Below are 25,970 nucleotides of genomic sequence, written 5' to 3' on the forward strand. Positions count from 1 at the left end.
AAATGGAGATGGCAGAAGTGCTTGAAGTTTATAAAGACTTACCTGAGTAATTGATATTTTATTTCATCAGATTGTTTTCCCTTTTAAAATTCTGTGTTCTCATCTTAACTTCTCAACACTGGTAATCTAAAATTGTCTTCAAAATACCTCCCAAGTTTTCAGGGTTTTTTTCATCTTATTAGTAGGAGGATTATTTTAGTCAGTAATCTGTGATGATAGTAGAAATATATATGCAGCTACAGTTTAATTTCAAAGCAAAATCTCATCCAATTTTTTGACAAAGCATAGAGCTAATGAGAGTTTTTTGATGTAATTAAACATGCTTATGAAATATGTTTTTGACATGGTCTCTACTATATATATTCTGTAATTTATTAATTCATCCTTAAAATATAAGCATATTCTTGGGCAAGGGGATGTTTTGCTGTGTTTTTGTTTTTATTCATAGATTTAACTTAGTGACTTTGACAGGTTAACCCAGAGGTCTTTTACATGTAATGATTTGTAATTATGTGTGATTATGGTAAGCACAGATATAAATCATGCACTGGGCAACTGTTGTACATGGGTGATTAACTTTGATAATCAGCATCGTGGTGCTGCAATCACAAAATGCTCTTTACTCAGTGGTAAAGGGACTCTTGCTTATAACTTATATATTTGTCTCACTGTCTCTTTTTAAACCTGTTTCTCTGTGGACAGCTACAAAGTAGGCTAAGACTGAGGGTGCTCAGTCTACCAAGTTCCTCTGTCCATGAAATTTTCCAGACAAGAACACTGGAGTGGTTTTCTGCTTCCTCCTCTAGGGGATCTTTTTGATCCAGGGATCAAACCTGATCTCCTGTGTCTACTGCATTGCAGGTGGATTCTTTACTAGCTGAGCCATTGAGGAAGCCCCTCTTTACTCAGTGATACCTCTCAAAACAACAAAGAGCTATTTCTATGTAAAAAAATATTTAAGAAGGAAACTGGCTAGTAGGGCATGCTGCTAATGAAATTGAAGAAGTCAGAATTTTCAGGCATGACTTTTACAGTAAGATGTGACTCTGACTCATTGGCTAATATAGAATTGTGCTATTTCCATATTTATCTTGAGGTGTTGTCTGTTGTGAATATCAGGGGTATGTTGTAGTCTTAATTTCCCTTCCTTTTTTTTATTATATTCTAGTTAGTCTCTTTAACCTTATCAAAAGGAATTTTATTAAGAATTTATTACTTCTGTATTTTTAGAAAGAATGTTTTGCTTCTATAGTTTCAAAAAAAAGATTTAAAAAGGTTCATTATCTACAAAATGGAGGCCATTAATGGCAACATTGGAATCAGAAAGAGCCCTTGGATATATGTAACTTTATCTGTACTATATTTGTCTACATTTGAAACATTTGCTGAAAATTTTTAAATTTAACATTTTATAAAATATCTACCAATGTAAGCCTCCATTATTTTTTATTTCTTTGAGAAAATTGAGTCAGTTCCTATGCAGACAAAAGCTTCACTTCATAAGCATCGTTTATTCCCCTGCCCTGGAAATACTCAGTTGGAAAACTTTTGAAAAAGCGAATGATCTTTTTAGCATTTTCCTACCATTTAATATTGTGATCTTTTAAAATCTGTTAAGTAAACTGTAGAGTAGACTCAGAATTCCATGATCAAGTTTGGTTTTCTTGTTTGTTTTTTACGAAATGTACGTGCACATGCACTTAGTCTATTTTTTAGTCTAAACACTGAAATCTGTATACTGAAGGAGAAGACTTAAATTCATATCCATGTAAATTTGTAATATTCTTATTTTGTTACTTATTTCCAGATTGTTTAGCAGACATGACCCACAAGCAGAAGAAGCATTAGCAAAGAGAAGGGGGAGAAACAGTCCGAATGGGAACCTTATTAGGATGCTTGTCCTTTTCTTTCTTGAAAGTGAGGTAAATTTTTAACATAGCTCTTTATTTTGTTGTATTAAATTCCATTTTAAGTAAAATTGTCATTTAATCATTGCAATTAGTGATTTTTTTTAATCAAATGAAGACAAGACTTTACAGAGTTGCCTTCATGGATATTTTAAATTTTTTGGCTATGCTGCGCAACTTGTGGGATGTTAGATCCCTGAGTGAAAGCCCATGTCCTAACCATTGGACCACCAGGAAATTCCTTACCTCCATAAATTTGATTCCGTGATAATGGGATCAGTACTCAACCTTTTTTGAGAATATGTGTGCAGGTATGGATTAACACTGAATATAGGTTAGCAGCTTTTAAAGTTTTATAGTCCTGCATTGCAATACAGCATACTTTTTTTTGTTGCTTTTTGGTTTTTTTTTTTTTGCAACTTTTCTTTTTACCTGTAGCTTTTCAATTATATTATTTAGGGAATTCCCTGGTGATCCAGCGGTTCACCAGGGAATTCTCTGCAGAGGCCCTGGGTTCAATCCTTAGTCAGAAAACTAAGATCCTACAAGCTGTGTGGTATGGCCAAAATAAAAAGAAAAATTATATTATTGAAACAGTATATGAACATTTTCAAGCTGTCAAAACCACTGGTTCTATCTTGTTTGAAAGTTATTTAAGGAAAAGGAAAAATATGAATTTGAATGTAAATTAGTAGTCGTGCAAGCTCATGCAGCATTTCCATGTCAGTTTATCAAACAGTTAACATCCATAACATATTATCTATCAGAATCTGTTTGCACATATGAACTTTAGTTTGCCCATTTAAATGTTCTTTAATGTTAGAACTGTATTTCCTACTGCTGGTATAACATGGAGGGATAGCAAACTTACACCTGAAACTCTGAATTAAACTTGTTGGCTTAGAAATGAGTGGGAACAGAGCTGCAAATAAAGGTAGCAAAAATCTAGAAATCTAGGACCCTGAACTTTACTTGGGGAAAGAGTATTTTTGGTGTGTATGGGAATGTCTAGGAATAAGAGAAACATAAAAGGCTGTTTGACTGCTCGTTTGAAAGTGCTGGAGATACTCTGTAGAAATGAGGAATTGAGAGACAAACAGGTAGTCTATAAGAATTAAGATCAGAGAGAGATGTAAGGATTAGTGGAAAGAGTGGGGTTAGGGCAAAGCAGAGCCAGAAAAGTGAAGGAATTGCTGATATTTTTTAAGTTAGTTGGGAACAGATAGAGAAAGAATACAGTCAAAATGAAACCAACTGGAGAGTTGCATTTGTGTAAAGGATGTGTTTAAGAACAGTGTATTAAATATGTATACAAATTTTGTGGGGATCTTCTTAAAATGCCAGTTCTAATTCAGTTACCCTTGACTTGGAATCTGAGATACTACTTTTTGTTTATGCTTCTGGACCAGAAGTCCAGGAACCACTTGGATAGCAAGAGTCCAAAGCATTATTTTCTTAAAGCAAGTGTGGATATTATTACGGAGTGAAATACAGATGCTTGTGAATGATTAAGGAAAAACACTACTCAGTAAATATCATACCTATGATAGACTATTCAAATTAAACCCTTAACCCTTTAGGTTTTAAAGAAATGAGATTAAAAGTATTTTGCAATAATCAATTCCTATTTAAAATTTTGACTTTAATCGTAACAGTAGTATCAAAAATTGATAGAGATGAGATACACATATACTATTAAACTGCTGAAAAGTTTGGAGAATATGATGATCAGATTAGTTGAACTTGATTAGTAATTGAAAGAAAGTGTTTTGGATCTCTGAAAGCACAAAGACTTTACTTTTTTGATATATAAAGCAGTTAAGTACTTAGTTTTACAGTTTCATCCTCTCTTCATGGCAGTAATTTGTGATGTGTATTACTGCTCTATTTTTGAAATGGTATTGCTGTTTTATGTGTTTGCTGCTCTTTACTAAAATGTTACAAAAACATTAAAATATATTTCCCAGTTGTCTTCTGTGACATTCTTGTCAGCTGCAAAAACAACTGCAAATCATATTTAAGGGTTTCTAGTTGATTCATGATCATAATATTGGTGTTTATGACCTCCTGTTCCATAGGAAGCATTGTTTGTTAAAATCTCTCTTCTTATTTTGTAATACTAGCATACAGCTGGTGTTGAATGCTTATTAAACCCATATTCTTGTAATATGGTGGGATTCTGATTATACCTTACTCTGAATTCCTCTGATTTTGCTATAATGTGTGTTTTAGTAATATTTTAGTCATAGGCTCGTAAAAAGTTGAATTGAAAGAAACCTTAGAGATCATAAAAGTAGAATAAGTCTAGCTTATAGTTGAATTATCAATCAGTTAGTAAGAACTGACTAAACTGATTATCTTTCCTATTCCTTTGTTTTACTGGGATGATGTTGTCGTTCTTTACTTGCTAAGCCCTGTCCAACTCTTTGCAACCCTATGGACCGTAGCCCGCCAGGCTCCTCTGTCCCTGGAATTTCCTGGGATGTTAAGTAGTAACATTTTAATAATAGAATTATAAAATATTGATTTGAAAGAGGTTTGCAGTCCATAGGGTTTTCCTCTTTTATATATGAATTATAGGTGAATTACGGAGAAGGCAATGGCAATCCACTCCAGTACTCTTGCCTGGAAAATGCCATGGATGGAGGAGCCTGGTGGGCTGCATTCCATGGGGTCGCTAAGAGTCGGACACGACTGAGTGACTTCACTTTCACTTTTCACTTTCCTGCATTGGAAAAGGAAATGGCAACCCACTCCAGTGTTCTTGCCTGGAGAATCCCAGGGACGGGGGACCCTGGCGGGCTGCCATCTATGGGGTCGCACAGAGTCGGACACGACTGAAGCGACTTAGTAACAGCAGCAGCAGCATAGGTGAAATAATCAAGATTAAGAGATCTACCTGTTAGTTTTTCTTTCTTTTTATACCAAAAAGTGGCATTTTTAAGCCATCACAACTTTTTTAGCAGTCATTGGTTTCAAGTGAAAAAATACCTAGTGTATTTGAGATTGTCGTTGTTTGAAATACATGCCAAATAGTAGGATAAATGGTACTTGTGTATGATAAGTCCAGATTTCCCTGTAGGTAGTGTGACCATGATACTTACTATACAAACTTTTTAAACTGATGCTTTTCAGAGTGACGAAGATGCTGTTAATAATTATTCCAAAGCAGTTAATCATAACCCAGAACATTTCCGGATAATCTAGAAGTATTATAACTGTACTTCTAGGCATATAGAATGATAAGGCCAATTATGGCAGTCATTTAAGACAGAAAGTTAATAGATATATTATGAATATAACAACCAGGAAATCCCCCCCAGAATAACTTTTTCTTGTGTTTTAGTTTTTTAATATGTTCTTCACGATTACCAAAGCTGACTCTGTTTCAGCAGAGAATAAACCCAGTATAAGAGTATTTACAAATTTAGGCTTAATTATTTAGAATGGTTATTTTCACTGTAAATGATTTTTCATAAAAGGAGTAAGTGTAAGATTCCATTATACCATGAGCTCCTTTAGAGTATTAACTGTTTGACAGAAGAGTTAACTATTTGACATGAGGTACTATATTTATGAATAACCTTGAAACCAATTAAAGACAAGTGGGAACACACTGAGAAAATTTTAATTAAAGTCACCAGGAAAATGAAATTAGTTTGTTATATACAAGATTAGAGGAAACGCTATAAAATTATGCTTAGATATAGAAGGGTAAAATTCACCCCACATAAATGTAATTTTAATTTATGTATATAATATAATTCTGATTATTTTGCTGTACAATGACTTTTTATCCATTAATGAGCAACCTTTTTTGTTCATGTTTCAAAGGAATACAAAGAATGCTTGCACAACCTGATTTTCATGCTGTTTTTATAAAATTATGATACCAAAAAGTGTTTTTAGAAAGTAAATTTTTGTTTCATTGTTAGGGTTCCAGATCCTTTTAAATCCCAGGGCTGCTTTATGGCCATTGAGAATGCCTCAAGATCTTTCTTGTTAATAGCTTCATCTTTCACTTAAAATAGAAGATCCTTGGTATGAATTGTCTGAAAGACTATTGTAACCTTTTACCCTATTGGCCACATAAAAAATTTTTTTTTCCTCAATCATGGATCTGTCTACCTGGTATTCTTGCAGAGGTTGAGAGTAGCAAGTTATGTGGCCATCACAGATGCCCCAAGACAGTAAGATGGTATCATGAATATTATGTCAAACCAGTTCCTGACAGACTATGTTGTACTGATTGTTGTTGCTAATACTGTTGAACTTAAAATTTTTAATAAAAAAAATGGGCCAACATACTGTCATGCCCTGCTGGTGTACACATTGAGTTTGAAACAAGAGGTTATTGGTGTTAACAGAATGCATTTTACTAAGCCACCACCTTATACTCAGAAAGAGGAAATGGTCCAAGGCATTAGCATCTATATTGAGAATATACACACAAAAAAATTTCCAGAACAGTGACAACATTCCTGAGTTAAATTTTAATATGCTGTCATTTAAGGCATAGAAAAATCATCCTTAAAAATGCCAATACTAGGGGAATCACAGTATTTGAAGCCTTGAATTCTGCCAACAACTCATCCAACTGAAAACCTTAGGCTAAAAATGTCAAAATGAATGAGACATTACCAGTTGACAGAACAATGCAAAGTAAATGATTATGAATTCATTGCAATAGAGTTAAGTAACCCGTTCCCTCACAGAAGACAAAAATAGGGAAAAAATTTTTTTGAGACTTTTTTAGTAGAAATCTGAACTATGTTAAAGACAAGAGAGAGCAACAAAGGATGGTGAAAGGAATAAGTTATCAGTAATAATTACGTGACTGCCCTTTAATGGAGCTTATTCCTCACTTTAGAAATGCTGATCCAGGCATTGGGATATAGACATTAGGCTGAGAAGCAAAGTCGTGAATAAATACCCCAATAATTTGTGGGTACCTGTAAGAGATGGGAATACCAGACCACCTGACGTGCCTCTTGAGAAACCTGTATGCAGGTCAGGAAGCAACAGTCAGAACTGTACATGGAACAACAGACTGGTTCCAAATAGGAAAAGGAGGACGTCAAGGCTGTATATTGTCACCTTGCTTATTTAACTTCTATGCAGAGTACATCATGAGGAACGCTGGGCTGGAAGAAGCACAAGCTGGAATCAAGATTGCCGGGAGAAATATCAATAACCTCAGATATGCAGATGACACTACCCTTATGGCAGAAAGTGAAGAGGAACTCAAAAGCCTCTTGATGAAAGTGAAAGAGGAGAGTGAAAAGGTTGGCTTGAAGCTCAACATTCAGAAAACAAAGATCATGGCATCTGGTCCCATCACTTCATGGGAAATAGATGGAAAAACAGTGGAAACAGTGTCAGACTTTATTTTGGGGGGCTCCAAAATCACTGCAGATGCTGACTGCAGCTATGAAATTAAAAGACGCTTACTCCTTGGAAGGAAAGTTATGACCAACCTTGATAGTATATTAAAAAGTAGAGACATTACTTTGCCAACCAATGTCCGTCTAGTCAAGGCTATGGTTTTTCCCGTGGTCATGTATGGATGTGAGAGTTGGACTGTGAAGAAAGCTGAGCACCAAAGAATCGATGCTTTTGAACTGTGGTGTTGGAGAAGACTCTTGAGAGTCCCTTGGACTGCAAGGAGATCCAACCAGTCCATTCTAAAGGAGATCAATCCTGGGTGTTCATTGGAAGGACTGATGCTAAAGCTGAGACTGGAATACTTACTTTGGCCACCTCATGCGACGAGTTGACTCACTGGAAAAGACTCTGATGCTGGGAAAGGTTGGGGGCGGGAGGAGAAGGGGACGACAGAGAATGAGATGGCTGGATGGCATCACCGACTCTGTGGACATGAGTTTGAGTGAACTCCGGGCGTTGGTGATGGACAGGGAGGCCTGGCGTGCTGTGATTCATGGGGTCGCGGAGAGTCGGACGCGACTGAGCGACTGAACTGAACTGAACTGTAGGGACAGGGAACTTGTGCACTCAAAATAAAAGTGCATACCTACAATTAGCCTGCCTGACTATATATCCCCCTTACCAGTTTCTTCACAACCAAGGAAGCTAGGACCTCGTGATCAGACTTAAGAAAAGCATTCTAGCTACTAGTATTCTTCAGTCTGGGTTCATTAATATATTTATGTATGTATGCTGGTACCCAAGAAACTCTGAAACCTGAAAATAAAATACCATGAAAAAGAAGCACAAGGCCTGACATATGCAAATTTTTTATTAATGCCCCCAAATACAATAAGAAATAATTATGAAAGAAGAAGAGAGTTCTTAGAAATTAACATGATTTTCAAAATGTGAGGAAAAGGGGGATCATTAAATGACCTGAATTGACATAACCAAGGATTAGCTATAGATCAAGGGATTTTTTTTTCCAGAAAGGAAAAAATTTTTTTCAAAAGAGGAAAGAAATTAAAAATATGAGAGAGAAATTAAGAAATAGGGGGTACAGGTTAAGAAAGTTTATTATGTTTTCTAGTAGGAACTCTAAAGAAAACAGAGAATGAAGGGGGAGAACTAAGCAAAGGATATGTAGTTAAAATGTTTACTACCTTTGTATCCTATATGCAAAGTATTACTTGAGGAAGTTTTTTAGCAAAGTGAAAAATTGATGCAATAACAAGAAAATAAGAAATATTAGTGAACAAATAAGTCTAGGAATCAAGCTAAACAATATGGCTGTTATGCTTAAGGCAAATAAAATTTTAAAATTTGGGTGATCATGGTGATGGAAAAAACAAGTTAGGAAAAAACTCTGCAGGAAGCACATATTTTCAAAAAAAAAAAAAGAAAATGTCATTAGTAGAGCACAGGGGAAGCAGATGCCAACATCTGTAATCTCAATAAATGTAAATGGACTAACATGCTTTATTTAAAAGGCAGGTTATCATATAGGGTTGAAATAAAGAGATTAAATGTTTACAAATACACCTTAATCAAAAATTAAACCAGAAAATGAATTGGATAGATACTGGATATAATTAACAAATGCTTATGAACAGCTGAAGGGGCAATGTCATATATAAGTCCAGAATTCAGAACTAAAAGGGACAGGGAGGATATGTATTGAACGTATAATCTGCCAAAAATATAATTGTGAATTTTTTATACCTATTCTATAGATATGGTTAAATATGCCAAGCATAAATTCAAGTTTACTCAGCATTTTTTTTAATTTTGGTGAAACAGTTTACCATTTTAGCTACTAGTAAGTGTACTTGTCGGAGAAGGCAATGGCAAGCCACTCCAGTACTATTGCCTAGAAAATCCCATGGATTGAGGAGCCTGGTAGACTGCAGTCCGTGGGGTCGCTAAGGGTCGGACACGACTGAGCGACTTCACTTTCACTTTTCACTTTCACACATTGGAGAAGGAAATGGCAACCCACTCCAGTGTTCTTGCCTGGAGAATCCCAGGGACGGGGGAGCCTGGTGGGCTTCTGTCTATGGGGTCACACAGAGTCGGACACGACTGAAGTGACGCAGCAGCAGCAAGTGTACTTGTTCATTGGCATTAAGTGCATTCACATGGATGTCCAGGTGTCACTACCATCAATCTCTAGAACTTTTTCAAAATCTTCCCTATATTGAAACTCTATACCCACTAAATAGTAACTCCATTTCTGCATAGGCTTAGTAGCCTATTTAAAAAGCTACTGGTTTTTCTGTTTTCTGCTGCTAATTTTCATTTTTGATACCAGGTTGTGCACAGTACTTGTGCCTGTCACTGTTGGAATGATGTTACTGATTGTCTAGGTGTATTTTCCTAGGATATGTCATTTAGAAAGTTTGACTATATCTGGCTGCAACCCTTTGCCCATCTTCTTTCTGAACAGAGATGCTGATCAGTATTATCTACTCTGGTTGACAAAACTGTGGATGTTGAGTGTGCATGAGTGTGTACATAGTTTCCTGAGGCATTTCAGAAAACAATGTGAGATTTAAAATGCAGTGGAAATGAAGTACAGAATTCAAGAGGTGAAATGAGGCAGTTTTAAATAGGTCATCAAAATTTACATAGAAGTTAAGAATAATGATAGAATTAGGAATGAGGAAGAAAAGCAACTCACCTGCAAAATGTACCAGGATATCAGTAGATAACCAGTAGGTCTACTAAGGTGACTTTCACATTTTCAGACCCCTTCTCATAATGTAAAACTATTTTCTCTCACAAATACAAGAACATATGACTGATGTATAAAATAGTACTTAACATTCTATGTGCTATACACTCTTTTTTACTGTTTCCTTTTTTTAAAACTTTGATCTCAACACATTAAGTTATAATAACAGCCAGTGCAGTCTTAAAGTTTGAGAAATGCTGATCTAGAAAGTGGTTGTCATGAGATTCAGAGGTAGTAGAACTTTCATACAAGGATAGAGAAGTTAATTTTAAGTAGCAGAAACTAGAACATGGCCAACACCTCCACTTACCTTTTCTAAAGAGATTAATATTCTTCACAGTTTAGTGACTGACGAGCAGAAAAGAGTTGAGCATGAAATGTTTGATGAGGAACTTGAGAGCATTTGTTTACTGTGGGAACAAGGATTCCAAAGAAAATAGTCAAGTAATAAGCAGCAAAGAGTGAAGGTGTAGTAAAATGACAGATTCATTGAATTAAGTGGAAATTAGAGGGGGAAAAGCAGAGATATGGAGTAACTTACAGTTTGACCTTTACCAAGAAAACAGATAAAAAGTAAGGCTGGTACCAATGTTTCAAATGAAATTATGGGAGAAAGTAATTGATTTTTTTTTAAAGGTTGTTATATAGAGAGACAAACCAAAAGTAATGAATAGTGGCATAAATCCAAATGTAACTTCAGGAGTTCTGTTAACTAGTTGTCCTCTCAGTTTACTCATTAAAGACCATGCCATTGGACTAGGAGATCCTTAACCTTACTATTATTTTTAAAAATTGATTGAGTCTATATATGGTATCCCCATTATCAGTAGTGGAAAGCAAGAGTGTGTGTATGTGTGTGTATTCTCTAGGTGGCTCTTGAAAACATTGCCAACAGTTTTAATTATAAACAAAATGGCTGAATAGCTCAATATATTAGTAGTAGTTTCTTCATTAAATGGTCTTCAGTCACATTTGATTTGTTATTTTTAGTTACATGAACATGCTGCCTACTTGGTGGACAGTTTGTGGGAGAGCTCTCAAGAACTGTTGAAAGACTGGGAATGTATGACAGAATTGCTGTTAGAAGAACCTGTTCAAGGAGAAGAAGGTACAGTATTTTGATAAGTTGATTTACATATTGTTTTGGGTTCATATTAATAATCATACCATCCTCTATAAATGACTTCTTAAAAATGAGTATATGCAGGTATACTGTGTATCTTTTTTGCAAAGAGAACAGTTTGTTTCCTGTAACAAGCAAAGGTGTCTTAATAGTATCTAACTTCTTTCTATATTAGGACTACAGTCATGCATGTCTCACAAGTTTTTAAAACCCTATAAACGTCATGGAGCATTCAAGGTTTTCTTTATGCTGATTCGAGATACAAAATACTGACGTACTTAACGTAAAAAGAAAAAAAAAGGTTCATCCAGAGTCTTTTTGCTGTATGTTAGTACTTGGCCTTTCACATACAAGGTTTAATTAGACCACAATCATCCCATCTTTCGTTATATTTTTTTTTTAACATTAAAATCAGGAAACCAACAGTAAAGTCACTTACTTAGCTGTTCAAGAAATAGGGAGGGAACTTCCCTGGTGGTCCAGTGGCTAAAACTCCACACTCCCAGTGCAGGAGGCCTGGGTTTGATCCCTCAAAGGGGAACAAGACTTCATATGCTGAACCCAAGAGTTCACATGCTGCAACTGAGACCCAACACAGCCAAATAAATAAATATTAAGAAAAAGAAGAAATACGGAGAAATAATTGCTATACTGATAATTTCTGAAGTATGCATCTTAATGTTACACTTTGTGTAATAACATGAACAGCAGACTGGATATGTATACTTAATAAAACATTCATCTTCTAAAAGCTTATATGAATATTAGCTCCTTAAAGCTAGCAATGCCTCTTCCATATAGCTTGTTTTTCAGTCTAGCCCAGAATGTTGTTATTCAGTCAATAAGTCATATCTGACTCTTCGCAACCCTGTGGACTACAGCACACCAGGCTTCCCTCTCCTTCATCATCTCCCGAAGCTTGCTCAAACCCACGTCATCGAGTTGGTGATACTATATAACCATCTCATCCTCTGTCACCCGCTTCTCCTCCTGCCCTTAATCTTTCACAGCATCAGGGTCTTTTCCAGTGAGTCCACTCATCGAATCAGGTGGCCAAAGCTTTGGAGCTTCAGTTTCAGCTTTAGTCCTTCCAATGAATATTTAGGACTGATTTCCTTTAGGATTGACTGGTTTGATCTCCCTGCTGTCCAAGGGACTCTCAAGAGTCTTCTCCAGCACCACAATTCAACAGCATCAATTCTTCAGCGCTCAGCCTCTATGGTCCAACTCTCACATCCGTAATGACTACCGGAAAAACCATATCTTTGACTAGACAGACTTTTGTCAGCAAACTGATGTCTCTGCTTTTTAATACACTGTCTAGGTTTGTCATAGCTTTTCTTCCAAGAAGCAAGTGTCTTATGATTTCATGGCTGCAGCCACAGTCTGCACTGATTTTGGAGCCCAAGAAAATAAAGTCTGTCACTGTTTCCATTGTTTCCCCATCCATTTGTCATGAAGTGATGGGACAGGGTGCCATGATCTTAGTTTTTTGAATGTTGAGTTTTAAGTCAGCTTTTCCACTCTCCTCTTTCAGTTTCATCAAGAGGCTCTTTAGTTCCTCTTCACTTTCTGCCATAAGGTTGGTGACATCTGGATATCTAAGGTTATTGATATTTCTCCTGGCAATCTTGATTCCAGCTTGTGCTTCATCCAGCCCAGTGTTTATCATGATGTACTCTGCATGTAAGTTAAATAAGCAGGGTGACATTATACAGCCTTGATGTGCTCCTTTCCTAATTTGAAATCAGCCTGTTGTTCCATGTCCAATTCTTAACTGTTGCTTCTTGGCCTGCAAACAGGTTTCCCAGGAGGCAGGTAAGGTGGTCTGGTATCCCCCATCTCTTTAAGAATTTTCCACAGTTTGTTGTGATCCACATAGTCAAAGGGTTTATCATGGTCAGTGAAGCAGAAGTAAATGTTTTTCTGAAATTCCCTTGCTTTTTCTATGATTCAGCGGATGTTGGATACTTCACCTTCTTGCATTTCTTTTTATTTGGGATGGTTTTTGTCACTGCCTCCTGTACAGTGTTACAGACCTCTGTCCATAGTTCTTCAGGCACTCTGCCTACCAGATCTAATCTTTGATTCTCTTTGTTACCTACGCTATATAATAATAAGAGATTTGATTTAAGTCATACCTGAATGGCCTAGTGTTTTTTCCCATAACAGTAGTTTAAAAAATGACTATTTCATGTAATCTATATGAATTCCTAGAATGGAGATGATACCTTGATGTAAGTGAGGCTTGTAATGAACTTTATAATTGAAAGAAACAGATTCAGATATCTAACTATCCTTGTTACTTTTATCGTCTTTTCTGTTCCTTAGATTACTTTTTAAAACCTAGATGCTTTTTCTTATTTTCTTAAAGAGCTATTGTGAGTATTAAATGAAATAGTTTACTATTGATTCTCTATTCTTTTTTTTCCTACTTTTCTGTGTAGTTCAGCTCTCGGGTATATAAGAGCAGAATTAGCCATTACCTGCAATAGATTATCTGTACTTAATAGTGACCATCTCTTAGTGTTCTTTCCAAGCGGAAATGCTAATTCTTAACTACCGGACCACCAGGGAAGTCCTTGGTATTGTTAACTTTTCACTCTCATTTAAATATATAAAACATGTCATTTAGAAAATAACTACCATGACTGTTAGTCATCAAGGTGTTCTAGATGGATCTGCCTTCTTAAAATAACTATATATTATTATTAGATTTTCTTTGTGGTTTAAGTTTAGTTGACATTGGATTTAACTTTCAGCAAGTTGGCTTGGTTTGGTTTGATTTGGTTTGATTTTAACTAGAAAAGCAGATTGTAAAATGGAAATTTTTTAAATCAACCACAATTTTAGGGTATGGTTGAATCTGGAAAGGCAAGGATGGAGAATTTATTTATAACAAGTGCAGAACTATTTTGAAATCCTGATTCAACTTTTTTTCATACATTTGTCCGTATGCATGCTGTACCACATATAAGCTTTGGTATGGAATGACATCCAAATCAATATTCTGAGCTACTATTTTGCTGTATTTTATATAATAAAATGCCATAGTAACTTATTTTCTTAAGACTAATTAGAAGTTATGTTGTACTTTAGGTAAGTGAAGTTTGATAGATATTCTAGAGGGTGAAAGTCTAGTCAGCAGTTGGAAATATAGGACTAAATTTTTTTCAAAATAGTTATCAAAGAATACCAATAGAAATTTAAATCATAACTGCTACATGTTCAAACAAAATTATCACTCAAAAAGATAAATGCACCCCGAGTGCATAGCAACACTATTTCCAGTAGCCAAGATGTGGAAACAGCTTTAATGTTCATCAACAGATGGATGGATGAAAAAGATGTGGTGCATATGTGCAGTGGAATACTACTCAGCCATAAAAAAGAATGAATGACATTTGCAGCTACATGGATGGACCTAGAGATTATCACACTATGAGAAGTAAGTCAGAAAGAGGAAAACAAATACTATATGATACCACTTATATGTGGAATCTAAAATATGACCCACATGAACTTATCTATGAAACAAAAATGAACTCACAGACATAGAGAACAGACTTGTGGTTGCTGATTGGGCGAAGGGTTGAATTGGGAGTTTGGGACTAGCAGATGGACACTGCTGTATAAAGGTGAAGTCACTCAGTCGTGTCCAACTCTTTGTGACTCCATGGACCATAGCCCACCATGCTCCTCCATCCATAGGGTTTTCCAGGCAAGAATACAGGAGTGGGTTCCCATTTCCTTCTCCAGGGGATCTTCCTGACCTAGGGATCAAACTCTGGTCTTCTGCATTGTAGGCAGACTCTTTACCATCTGAGCCACCAGGGAACCCCAACTGTATATAGAATGGATAAACAAGGTTCCATTGTATAGCACAGGGAACTGTTAATATATTCAATATCCTATAATAAACCATAATGGAAAAGAAAAATAATAATAAATCACAACTTCTATAAGACTACTTTGCAGTGTTTTTAAGAGATGGTTGTTTGTGGGGATATATGTGTATTCTACAGCAAAATCAAATTGCTGGTTAAAATTTTCAGTGTAATGTAAAGGTCTGGATAACAGGTAATCAGGCAAAAACAGGGCCATAGCTAAGTTATTTAACTTCTCTGGGTCTTAGCTTCTTCATTTATTAAGAAAAGTCTTGTTTATTAGATAAACTTCTGTGGTCATTAAAGGTTAGAATTCTGTGATCCAGTTGAGACTGACGTAATGTGGATAAGTGGAATTCTTAGGTAGGGAGTCATTAATTCAGTTATAATATGAACATATTTGTTGACCACCTTTTATGTGCTGTTATACTAAGCATTGTGAGTATAGTCTTAGGCAGGGACAGCTGACTGCCAATACGGAGCTTACATTTCAAGTGGGGATGGTAGACCAAAACTAAGTGGTCAGAATAATTTCAAAAGTTAGTAAGTACCTGTGATAGGTGATAATAATAATAAGGTGTCCATCGTTAGACTGAATATCAAAAGGAGATTCCAAGGATGCCATCCATGAGCCAGGAATCTAAAGGATATGGGGGCTAGCCTTTAGAAAAAACAGCTGTCTGGATAGTGGAAATGGTAACTGCAGAGTGTCTATAGCATGAATGATATTGTTATATTTCAGAAGCTGCAATAGCTGGAGCACTGTGGGTCAGCGGCACTAGATGAGATAGAGGCAGAGGCCTGATGATGTAGAATATTTAAGTTCATAAGTGGATTTAGTTAGTTTATAATAAAGTGTAACAGAAAGCCACTGAAAGATTGTAAACAGGGAAGTGATATGATCGCATTCATATTTTAAGAAAAATGCTTTTTGTCAACATTTTTGGAATAGGCAGATCAGTTAGATAACTGTTGCAGTGGTCTCTATGGAAAATGATAATAAAAATACAAAAGATGAAGATAAATTATAGAAATAAAAAACCCATGTGGGTTTTTAAAATTGTGGATAAGAAGGGGACAAAAGCAGGAAGAGCAAGAGTGAGAGCAAGCTATATAAAAAGGATGGTAGGAGATAACTGTACACTATAGAAGGCCCAGTAAAGAGGGTGTTCAAGAGAGCTATGGTTAATGATATCAAATATTGCAGAGAAGGAGAAAAAGGACTGTGCAAAGACCATCAGCTTTAAGTGAAGATTTAGGTCATCAGTGACTTTTTAGTGTTTCTTTTCAGTGGTATTAAGGAGAAAAGCCAGAGTTTAAGGTGATAAGACTGAAATCAGTAATGAGGAAATTGAGATGATGTGTAAAGAGGTTTCTGAAAACTTAAAAAGTTGTGCAGTTATTTAATAATTCATAGAGCAAACAGCACGCATTCCTTTCTGCCATTGTGACTATTTGGCTCTCAACTGTGGCTTAAGGCTTGCTTGTTTTCACTTTTAAATTTCAGTTGTTTTGAATTTGCCTTATCAAAATGGATGGTTTCAAATTATACACTAATAAAGCTGATGGCATTAGACACTGTATTAAGGTTGAGTTATTCTTCAACACTAATCTATAGATTTTAGTGTATAATAGAAGGGTATTTCTATATTTGATAAGGTTTTCTTTGTCCTCACTTTCCACAGAACTAGATTTCTTTCATAAATAATAGAAAATGCATTTATTGGGTTGGCCAGAGAGTTCATTCGGGTTTTTCTGTAAAAACCCAAATGAACTTTTTAGCTGACCCAATAGTTCATAGTCTTGTCATTCCTTTCCGTTCCGTTCCGTTTCGTCGCTCAGTCGTGTCCGACTCTTTGCGACCCCCTGGACTGTAGCCTACCAGGCTTCTCCGTCCATGGGATTCTCCAGGCAAGAATACTGGAGTGGGTTACCGTTTCCTTCTCCAGGGGATCATTCCTTTATCCCCAGCCAAATGTGAAAAAATAAGAAATTCTAAATCATAAAGTAGAAACTTTGATTGTTTTATTGCATGGAAAGTTTTTTCATATTATTAAGCATTGAATCAGAGAGTATAAATGGAAAGCTGAAGCTGTTTCTGTGAAAGTTCATGTGTTTTTCCTATCAGTTAAAGTGTTAAAAATGATTGAATTAAGATGTTCATACATATTCCTGTTCAGGATGATTTTGGTATAGAATAAGGGATAAGACTCTTGAGAGTCCCTTGGACTGCAAGGAGATCCAACCAGTCCATTCTAAAGGAGATCAATCCTGGGTGATCATTGGAAGGACTGATTATAAGCTGAAACTCCAATACTTTGGCCACCTCATGCGACGAGTTGACTCACTGGAAAAGACTCTGATGCTGGGAGGGGTTGGGGGTGGGAGGAGAAGGGAACGACAGAGAATAAGATGGCTAGATGGCATCACTGACTTGATGGACATGAGTTTGAGTGAACTCTGGGAGTTGTGATGGACAGGGAGGCCTGGCGTGCTGTGATTCATGGGGTCGCAAAGAGTCAGACACGACTGAGCGACTGAACTGAACTGAAGGGATAAGATGTAATGTCTTTGCTTTCCTTTGTGTTGGTGTTGCCCCAGTTTATTTTGAAATAATCTATAAATGTATCAGCTTCCAAAGCTCTTACTATTTTTTCTCTATGCCTAGTTCTGTCTCTATAATCCCCGTATGTATTGGTCTCTTTTTTTTTTTAATTTATCTTTAGCATAAACAAGTATACAGAGAAAAGAACACGAGGAAGGACACAACGATAAAGTTAAACTATTAAAATTAGTTTCAGAATGTTCTAAACTATGTATATAGGAATGAATTCAATAAGGAAAGTACAGAATCAGTGTGAAGAAAATCATAATGTTTCATTAAATAATGTCGAATACGATCTTATAAATGAAGAGTTGTATCATGTTCCTGGCTGGAAAGATGATTAAAATATCAGTTCTTTCCAACATAATGTATAATTTTCTTAAAAATACCAGTTCAAATTCCAGTGCATTTGAGAGAGTTCTGAAAGGTGAGGTGAGAAAATAAACTAAGTATAATGATTTTAAAACTTACATGGACTGAGTAAAGTAAGTCCAACAGAGAAGACAAATATATGATATTAGGTATATGTGGAATATTTTTTTAAAGGGTACAAATGAACAATCTGCAAAACAGAAATAGAGTTACATATGCAGAAAACAAACATGGTTACCAGAAAGTTGAGGCAGATTGGAAGACTGGGATTGGCATATACACACTGCTATATATAAAATAGATAACTAATAATGGCCTACTGTATAGCATAGGAAACTACTTAGTACTCTTTAGTGGCCTATATGAGAAAAGAATCTAAAAAGAATATATATATATGGCTCACTTTGCTGTACACCTGAATTAACACAACACCGTGAATCAACTATACTCCGATAAAAAAATTTATGCAGAATTTCATGCATATGTTATAAAGACAGTATAAATTAGTACTTAAGAGCATAGACCTTGAAGTCAGACTGCCTGGGTTCATATCTTGGGTCTATTATTAATTGAGTGCTTTGAAAAGTTATTTATAATTGTGCCCTACATATAGATAATACTTAATAAATTGTTTGCTACTAGCTTTTTAGAAATTAGAAATTTTTTAGGAAAAGGATTAGATAAGGGAAATTTGTTCCACTGAACATTCAAATTAGTTGAATTAAGTTACACATTAAGGTATATTATGACATTATAAAGTTGCTATAATCAAAACAGCATGGCTTTATAACACTGAAACTAAAGAATCCAGAAATATTAATACATCAAAGTATATAGGCGCGTCTAAAACATGTTAAAAGGTGACATTTCAAATAAACCAAGGAAAGCTGATTTTCTTTAACAGTGGTAGGGACATCATTGAGTGCTCATCTGGTGGGAGTACACAGACCCATACCTGATATTAATACTATCAGCAGAATAAATTTCAGATAGATAAGAGATGTAAAAGCAAGCAACAGAGACAGAGAAGAAAATATACTTCTTTAATCTCTAGGAGAAAGGAGCTCTTTGAAAGCAATGCAAGAAACCCAAAAGACTTTTATTTTAATCTATATGAGATGATAGATATTAGCTAAACTTACTGTGGTAATTATTTCACAATGTAAGTAAATTAAATCATTGTGTGGTACAACTTAAACCTGTATGGTATTGAATGTCAGCTATCTCTCAAAAAATAAATAAAAATCCTGGAAAGCAAAGAGAGAAATCTGAAAGTCATAAAACAAATCAGTATAGATACGACTCTGTAAAAGTGAACTATTTCTGACTAAAGATACCATGAGGAGTCTAAAACCAAAAGAACAAGCTATGAGAAAATATTTGCATCATTTAAGACAAAGTTAATGCTGCTAATATATAAGAGTCCAAGAAAGGTGTATAACAATAGAAAAATTAGCAGAGAATAAACAAAAATCTCCAAAAAAAATTTTTAACTAATATACAAGAAAATGCACTCCACTAATTATGCAGGAGCAAAATAAGAAATACCACTTTCAGTGATTGGATTGGCAAAAATTAAAGGAACTTGTAACATCCAGTGTTGGCAGGCATAAGAGGAATCAAACATTGTCATCATTGCATTTGGAGGTGTGGATTGCAGTAAGTAACCTTATTGATTTGTCAGTACCAAGATTTTAACCTTTGACTTATTACTCCCTCTCTTGACATTTATTCTGAAGAAATAGAAGTGTTAGTTACATAAATATGTGTGTATTTATGATACTTGTTATTGAATTTTTTATAAACGTGACCAGAATTTGAGGAAAATTTGAGTGAATGTTAATAGAAAAGGTTGAATAAACTGTGGAACACAAATTATGTAATAACTTGTAATTATTTAAGGTAATTATTCATATGTGTCATGACTTGAAAGATATTCAAAATCTATTGTTAATTTTTTTCTTACTAAAAAAGGCAAAAGATGTGTAAACTTTGAAATGATGTAGAAGGAAAATTGTGGCATTGCCCAACTCAGAAGTATGATATTACAAGAAATTAGGTATTAGAAGAAACCAGAGGTTATCCTTTTTTTCTTTACTTTGTGTGCCTCTTTCTTATTTGACTTATGACAGATACATATTATTGAAAAGATAAAAAGGACAAAGAATAGAACTTAACCTTAGTCTTTAAGTAATAGGTTGAAGGTTTTTTTTAATAATTGTGTGCATTTTTGATATGTGGCTATTATAAAACTATCTACTTATGCTAATGTGTTTTGTTTGACTTTAGCAATGTCCGACCGTCAGGAGAGTGCTCTTATAGAGCTAATGGTTTGTACAATTCGTCAAGCTGCTGAGGCACATCCTCCAGTGGGAAGGGGTACCGGCAAGAGAGTAAGTTATATTAGTGAGAAATCTTAAAAAAAAAAAAAGAAATTAACAACTCTTTCAAATATTTGAATACTTACTGACGTATGTATTCCTAAAAACATGAAATTTTTGTAAATGATACATGCTGTGGTACTTCATCTTATATCCTGTCTACTCATTTTCCAAAAGTAGATTCTTTTCATCCATGCTGCATGCACCTGTGCCTGCTTCTAGTTCAGTATCCTAAGAATTTTCACATTTATATTTGTTTAAAGTACAGAAAGGCTCTGAAGGCAAACTATGTAGTTTTGCAAACTCTTCCATTTAGCATCTATGTAATCTTTGGACAGTTGACCATTTTCTTTGTTAATTTGCTCACCCAGAGTATGAGGCTAATAATGCAGGTGTTATTGCGGATAGCTTACAGTGCATGATGTCAGATTTGTGATCTCTGAGGAGGATTTAGCTTCAGGACCAGGGTCCAGGCTTGATCACTCAAGAGCTTCTGTGTAACAGAGTTTTATTAAAGTGAAAAAGGACAGAGAAACCTTCTGACATAGACATCAGAAGGAGGATGAAGAGTGCCCCCCTCACTATTCTTATCAAGGCCTTATATACTTTTACCAGACCCACTCCCACAACATACATCTGAAATTTAACAGGATTAGAACTAACAATTGAAAGGTCTTACCAGATCCACTCCTACAACATACATCTTAAGATAACAAGATTAGTCAAAAGGTTCTTATTAAGGAGAAACATGTCTTCAAGCAAGATACACTGTTACATTAACTAAGACAAAGCAATGTAGAAAAAGTTTGTCCTTTACTCCTCCTTGAGAGCCCCGGACCCCTTCTTCCTCAAGTGCTCTGGACCCCTTCCTCCTTGAGGACCCCACACTCCTTATCAACCTACCTAAGGATTAGATCTTTCATTGTTACTCCAGATGAATTGAGATGATCACAATGTCACAAACTTCCGTGCATAGTTCATCAGGCACTCTACCTATCAGATCTAGTCCCTTAACTCTATTTCTCACTTTCACTGTATAATCATAAGGGATTTGATTTAGGTCGTATCTGAATGGTCTAGTGGTTTTCCCTACTTTCTTCAATTTAAGACTGAATTTGGCAATAAGGAGTTCATGATCTGAGCCACAGTCAGCTCCTGGTCTTGTTTTTCCTAACTGTATAGAGCTTCTCCATCTTTGGCTGCAAAGAATATAATCAGTCTGATTTCGGTGTTGACCATCTGGTGATGTCCATGTGTAGAGGCTTCTCTTGTGTTGTTGGAAGAGGGTGTTTGCTATGACCAGTGCGTTCTCTTGGCAAAACTCTATTTGCCTTTGCCCTGCTTAATTTTGTGCTCCAAGGCCAAATTTGCCTGTTACTCCAGGTGTTTCTTGACTTCCTACTTTTGCATTCCAATCCCCTATAATGAAAAGGACATCTTTTTATGGGTGTTAAATCCCAGGGATGGGGGAGCCTGGTGGGCTGCCGTCTATGGGGTCGCACAGAGTCAAACACAACTGAAGCGACTTAGCAGCAGCAGCAGTTCTAAAAGGTCTTGTAGGTCTTCATAGAACCGTTCAACTTTGGCTTCTTCAGCATTACTGGTTGGAGCATAGGCTTGGATTACTGTAATATTGAATGGTTTGCCTTGTGCTGGAGAAGACTCTTGAGAGTCCCTTGGACTGCAAGGAGATCCAACCAGTCCATTCTAAAGGAGATCAATCCAGGGTGTTCATTGGAAGGACTGATGCTGAAGTTGAAACTCCAATACTTTGGCCACCTCATGCGACGAGTTGACTCACTGGAAAAGACTCTGATGCTGGGAGGGATTGGGGGCGGGAGGAGAAGGGGACAACATAGAATGAGATAACTGGATGGCATCACTGACTCGATGGACATGAGTTTGAGTGAACTCCGGGAGTTGGTGATGGACAAGGAGGCCTAGCGTGCTGTGATTCATGGGGTCGCAAAGAGTCGGACACGACTGAGCGACTGAACTGAACTGAGATGATCACAGATGGAAAGACTAGCTCTGGTAGTATGAAGAAGTAGGCAATTTCCCTTCCTCTTCACCCCCTACCCAAAAAAAAAGAATGAAACTGGAAAAAAAAAATCAAAGCCCATGTCAGGGTTCTGGAAATTCACCACAGATTTAAAAAAACAAACAAATTGAGAACTATTACTAGGCATATCTTAGAGATATTGTAGGTTGAGTTCCAGACCACTACAATTAAGCAAATATTGCAGTAAGCTAGGCACATATATTTTTTTTCTTTTCCCAATGCATATAAAAGTTGTATTTACACTATACAGTAGTCTATTAAGTGTACAATGCCTTATGCCTAGAAAAATGATGTACATACCTTAATTTAAAAATACTTTATTACTTAAAGAAAAGCACTATCATCTGAGCCTTCAGAAACTTAGAGTCTTTTTGCTGGTGGCAATTTCTTAAAGTTCAGTTCAGTTTCAGTTCAGTTGCTCAGTCATGTCCGACTCTTTGCGACCCCATGAATCACAGCACACCAGGCCTCCCTGTCCATCACCAAATCCCAGAGTTCACTCAAACTCATGTCCATCGAGTCGGTGATGCCATCCAGTCATCTCATTCTCTGTCATTCCATTCTCCTCCCACCCCCAATCCCTCCCAGCATCAGAGTCTTTTCCGGTGAGTCAACTCGTCGCATGAGGTGGCCAAAGTATTGGAGTTGCAGCTTTAGCATCAGTCCTTCCAACGAACACCCAGGATTGATCTCCTTTAGAATGGACTGGTTGGATGTCCTTGCACTCCAAGGGACTCTCAAGAGTCTTCTCCAACACCACAGTTCAAAAGCATCAATTCTTCGGCGATCAGCTTTCTTCACAGTCCAACTCTCACATCCATACATGACCACGGGAAAAACCATAGCCTTGACTAGACGGACCTTGGTTGGCAAAGTAATGTCTCTGCTTTTTAATATACTATCTAGGTTGGTCTTAACTTTCTTTCCAAGGAGTAAGCGTCTTTTAATTTCATGGCTGCAATCAGCATCTGCAGTGATTTTGGAGCCTAAAAAAATAAAGTCTGACACTGTTTCCACTGTTTCCCCATCTATTTCCCATGAAGTGATGGGACCAGATGCCGTTATCTTTGTTTTCTGAATGTTGAGCTTCAAGCCAACCTTTTCACTCTCCTCTTTCACTTTCATCAGATGCTTTTTAGTTCCTCTTCACTTTCTGCCATAAGGGTGGTGTCATCTGCATATCTGAGGTTATTGATATTTCTCCCGGCAAAATTGATTCCAGCTTGTATTTCTTCCAGCCCAGCATTCCTCATAATGTACTCTTCATACAAGTTAAATAATCAGGGTGACAATATACAACCTTGACGTACTCCTTTTCCTATTTGGAACCAGTCTGTTTTTCCATGTCCAGTTCTAACTGTTGCTTCCTGATCTGCATACAGGTTTCTCAAGAGGCAGGTCAGGTGGTCTGATATTCCCGTCTCTTTCTGTTTTTCCACATTTTGTTGTGATCTTCACAGGTAAAGGCTTTGGCATAGTCAGTGAAGCAGAAATAGATGTTTTTTTGGAACTCTCTTGCTTTTTCCATGATCCAGCGGATGTTGGCAATTTGATCTCTGGTGCCTCAGCCTTTTCTAAAACCTGCTTGAATATCTGGAAGTTCACGGTTCATGTATTGCTGAAGCCTGGCTTGGAGAATTTTGAGCATGACTGTACTAGCGTGTGAGATGAGTGCAATTGTGCGGTAGTGTGAGCATTCTTTGGCATTGCCTTTCTTTGGGATTGGAATGAAGACTGACCTTTTCCAGTGCTCTGGCCACTGTTGAGTTTTCCAAATTTGCTGGCATATTGAGTGCAGCACTTTCACAGCATCATCTTTCAGGATTTGAAATAGCTCAACTGGAATTCCATCACCTCCACTAGCTTTGTTCGTAGTGATGCTCTCTTAGGCCCACTTGACTTCACATTCCAAGATGTCTGGCTCTAGGTCAGTGATCACACCATCGTGATTATCTTCGTCGTGAAGATCTTTTTTGTACAGTTCTTCTGTGTATTCTTGCCACCTGTTCTTAATATCTTCTGCTTCTGTTAAGTCCATACCATTTCTGTCCTTTATCGAGCCCATCTTTGCATGAAATGTTCCCTTGGTATCTCTAATATTCTTGAAGAGATCTCTTGTTTTTCCTATTCTGTTGTTTTCCTCTATTTCTTTGCATTGATCACTGAGGAAGGCTTTCTTATCTCTCCTTGCTATTCTTTGGAACTCTGCATTCAGATGCTTATATCTTTCCTTTTCTCCTTTGCTTTTCGCTTCTCTTCTTTTCACAGCTATTTGTAAGGCCTCCTCAGACAGCCATTTTGCATTTTTGTATTTCTTTTCCATGGGGATGGTCTTGGTCCCTGTCTCCTGTACAGGTTCACGAACCTCCATCCATAGTTCATCAGGCACTGTGTCTATCAGATCTAGTCCCTTAAATCTATTTCTCATTTCCACTGTATAATCATAAGGGATTTGATTTAGGTCATATCTGAATGGTCTAGTTGTTTCCCCTACTTGCTTCAATTTAAGTCTGAATTTGGCAATAAGGAGTTCATGATCTGAGCCACAGTCAGCTCCTGGTCTTGTTTTTGCTAACTGTATAGAGAGAGCTTCTCTGTCTTTGGCTGCAAAGAATATAATCAATCCGATTTCGGTGTTGACCATCTGGTGACGTCCATGTGTAGATTCTTCTCTTGTGTTGTTGGAAGAGGGTGTTTGCTATGACCAGTGTGTTCTCTTGGCAAAACTCTATTAGCCTTTGCCCTGCTTAATTTTGTGCTCCAAGGCCAAATTTGCCTGTTACTCCAGGTGTTTCTTGGCTTCCTACTTTTGCATTCCAGTCCCCTATAATGAAAAGAACATCTTTTTTTGTAAAGTTAGACAACGATAAAGTTTACCTCATTGATGGACTTTTCCTTTTGAAAACGGGTTCTCAGTAGCATGTAATTCTGTCTGATAGCATTTGACCCACAGTAGAAGTCTTTCAGAATTGGAGTCAGTCCTCTCAAACCCTGCCACTGGTTTATCAACTAAGTATGTGTCATATTCTAAATCCTTTATTGTCATTTCAACAATCATCACAGCATTTTCACTATGAGTAGATTACATCTCTAGGAACCACTTTCTTTGCTCACCCATAAGAAGCAACTCATCTGTTAAAGTGTTTGTCATGAGGTTTATACATATTCAGACTCCACTTTGAATTCTTTCTCTTGTTATTTCCAGCATATCTGTAGTTCCTTCCTCCACAGAACCCCTTGTACTTCTCAAAGTCATTCATAAGAGTTGAAGTAACCTTCTTCAAAAATCCTGTTAATGTTGATGTTTTGACCTCTTCTGCTTGAATCATGAATATTTTTAGTGCCATCTGGAATGCTGAATCCTTTTTAGAAAGTTTCCAGTGGACTTTGCTCAGATTCATCAGAGGAATCACTGTCTATGCCAGCTATAGCCTTACAAAATTTTTCTTAGCTAGTAAAACTTAAAAGTCGA

At 36.5% G+C, this 25,970-nt stretch overlaps 1 protein-coding gene across 1 annotated transcript in view; it reads left to right on the forward strand.

The window, feature by feature from the left end:
- Nucleotides 1-25,970, forward strand: part of STAG1 (STAG1 cohesin complex component) — a 503,309-nt gene that overhangs the window by 406,181 nt on the left and 71,158 nt on the right. Inside the window, exons 14-16 of the mRNA XM_055413256.2 lie at nt 1,808-1,922; nt 11,059-11,176; nt 20,345-20,448. Coding sequence (XP_055269231.1) covers nt 1,808-1,922; nt 11,059-11,176; nt 20,345-20,448 — 337 coding nt within the window. The remainder of the gene's footprint in view (nt 1-1,807; nt 1,923-11,058; nt 11,177-20,344; nt 20,449-25,970) is intronic.

This window comes from Moschus berezovskii, chromosome 1 (assembly GCF_049115385.1).
Source record: "Moschus berezovskii isolate FMDL1 chromosome 1, NW_MosBer_1.0, whole genome shotgun sequence".
Classification (NCBI taxonomy): Eukaryota; Metazoa; Chordata; class Mammalia; order Artiodactyla; family Moschidae; genus Moschus; species Moschus berezovskii.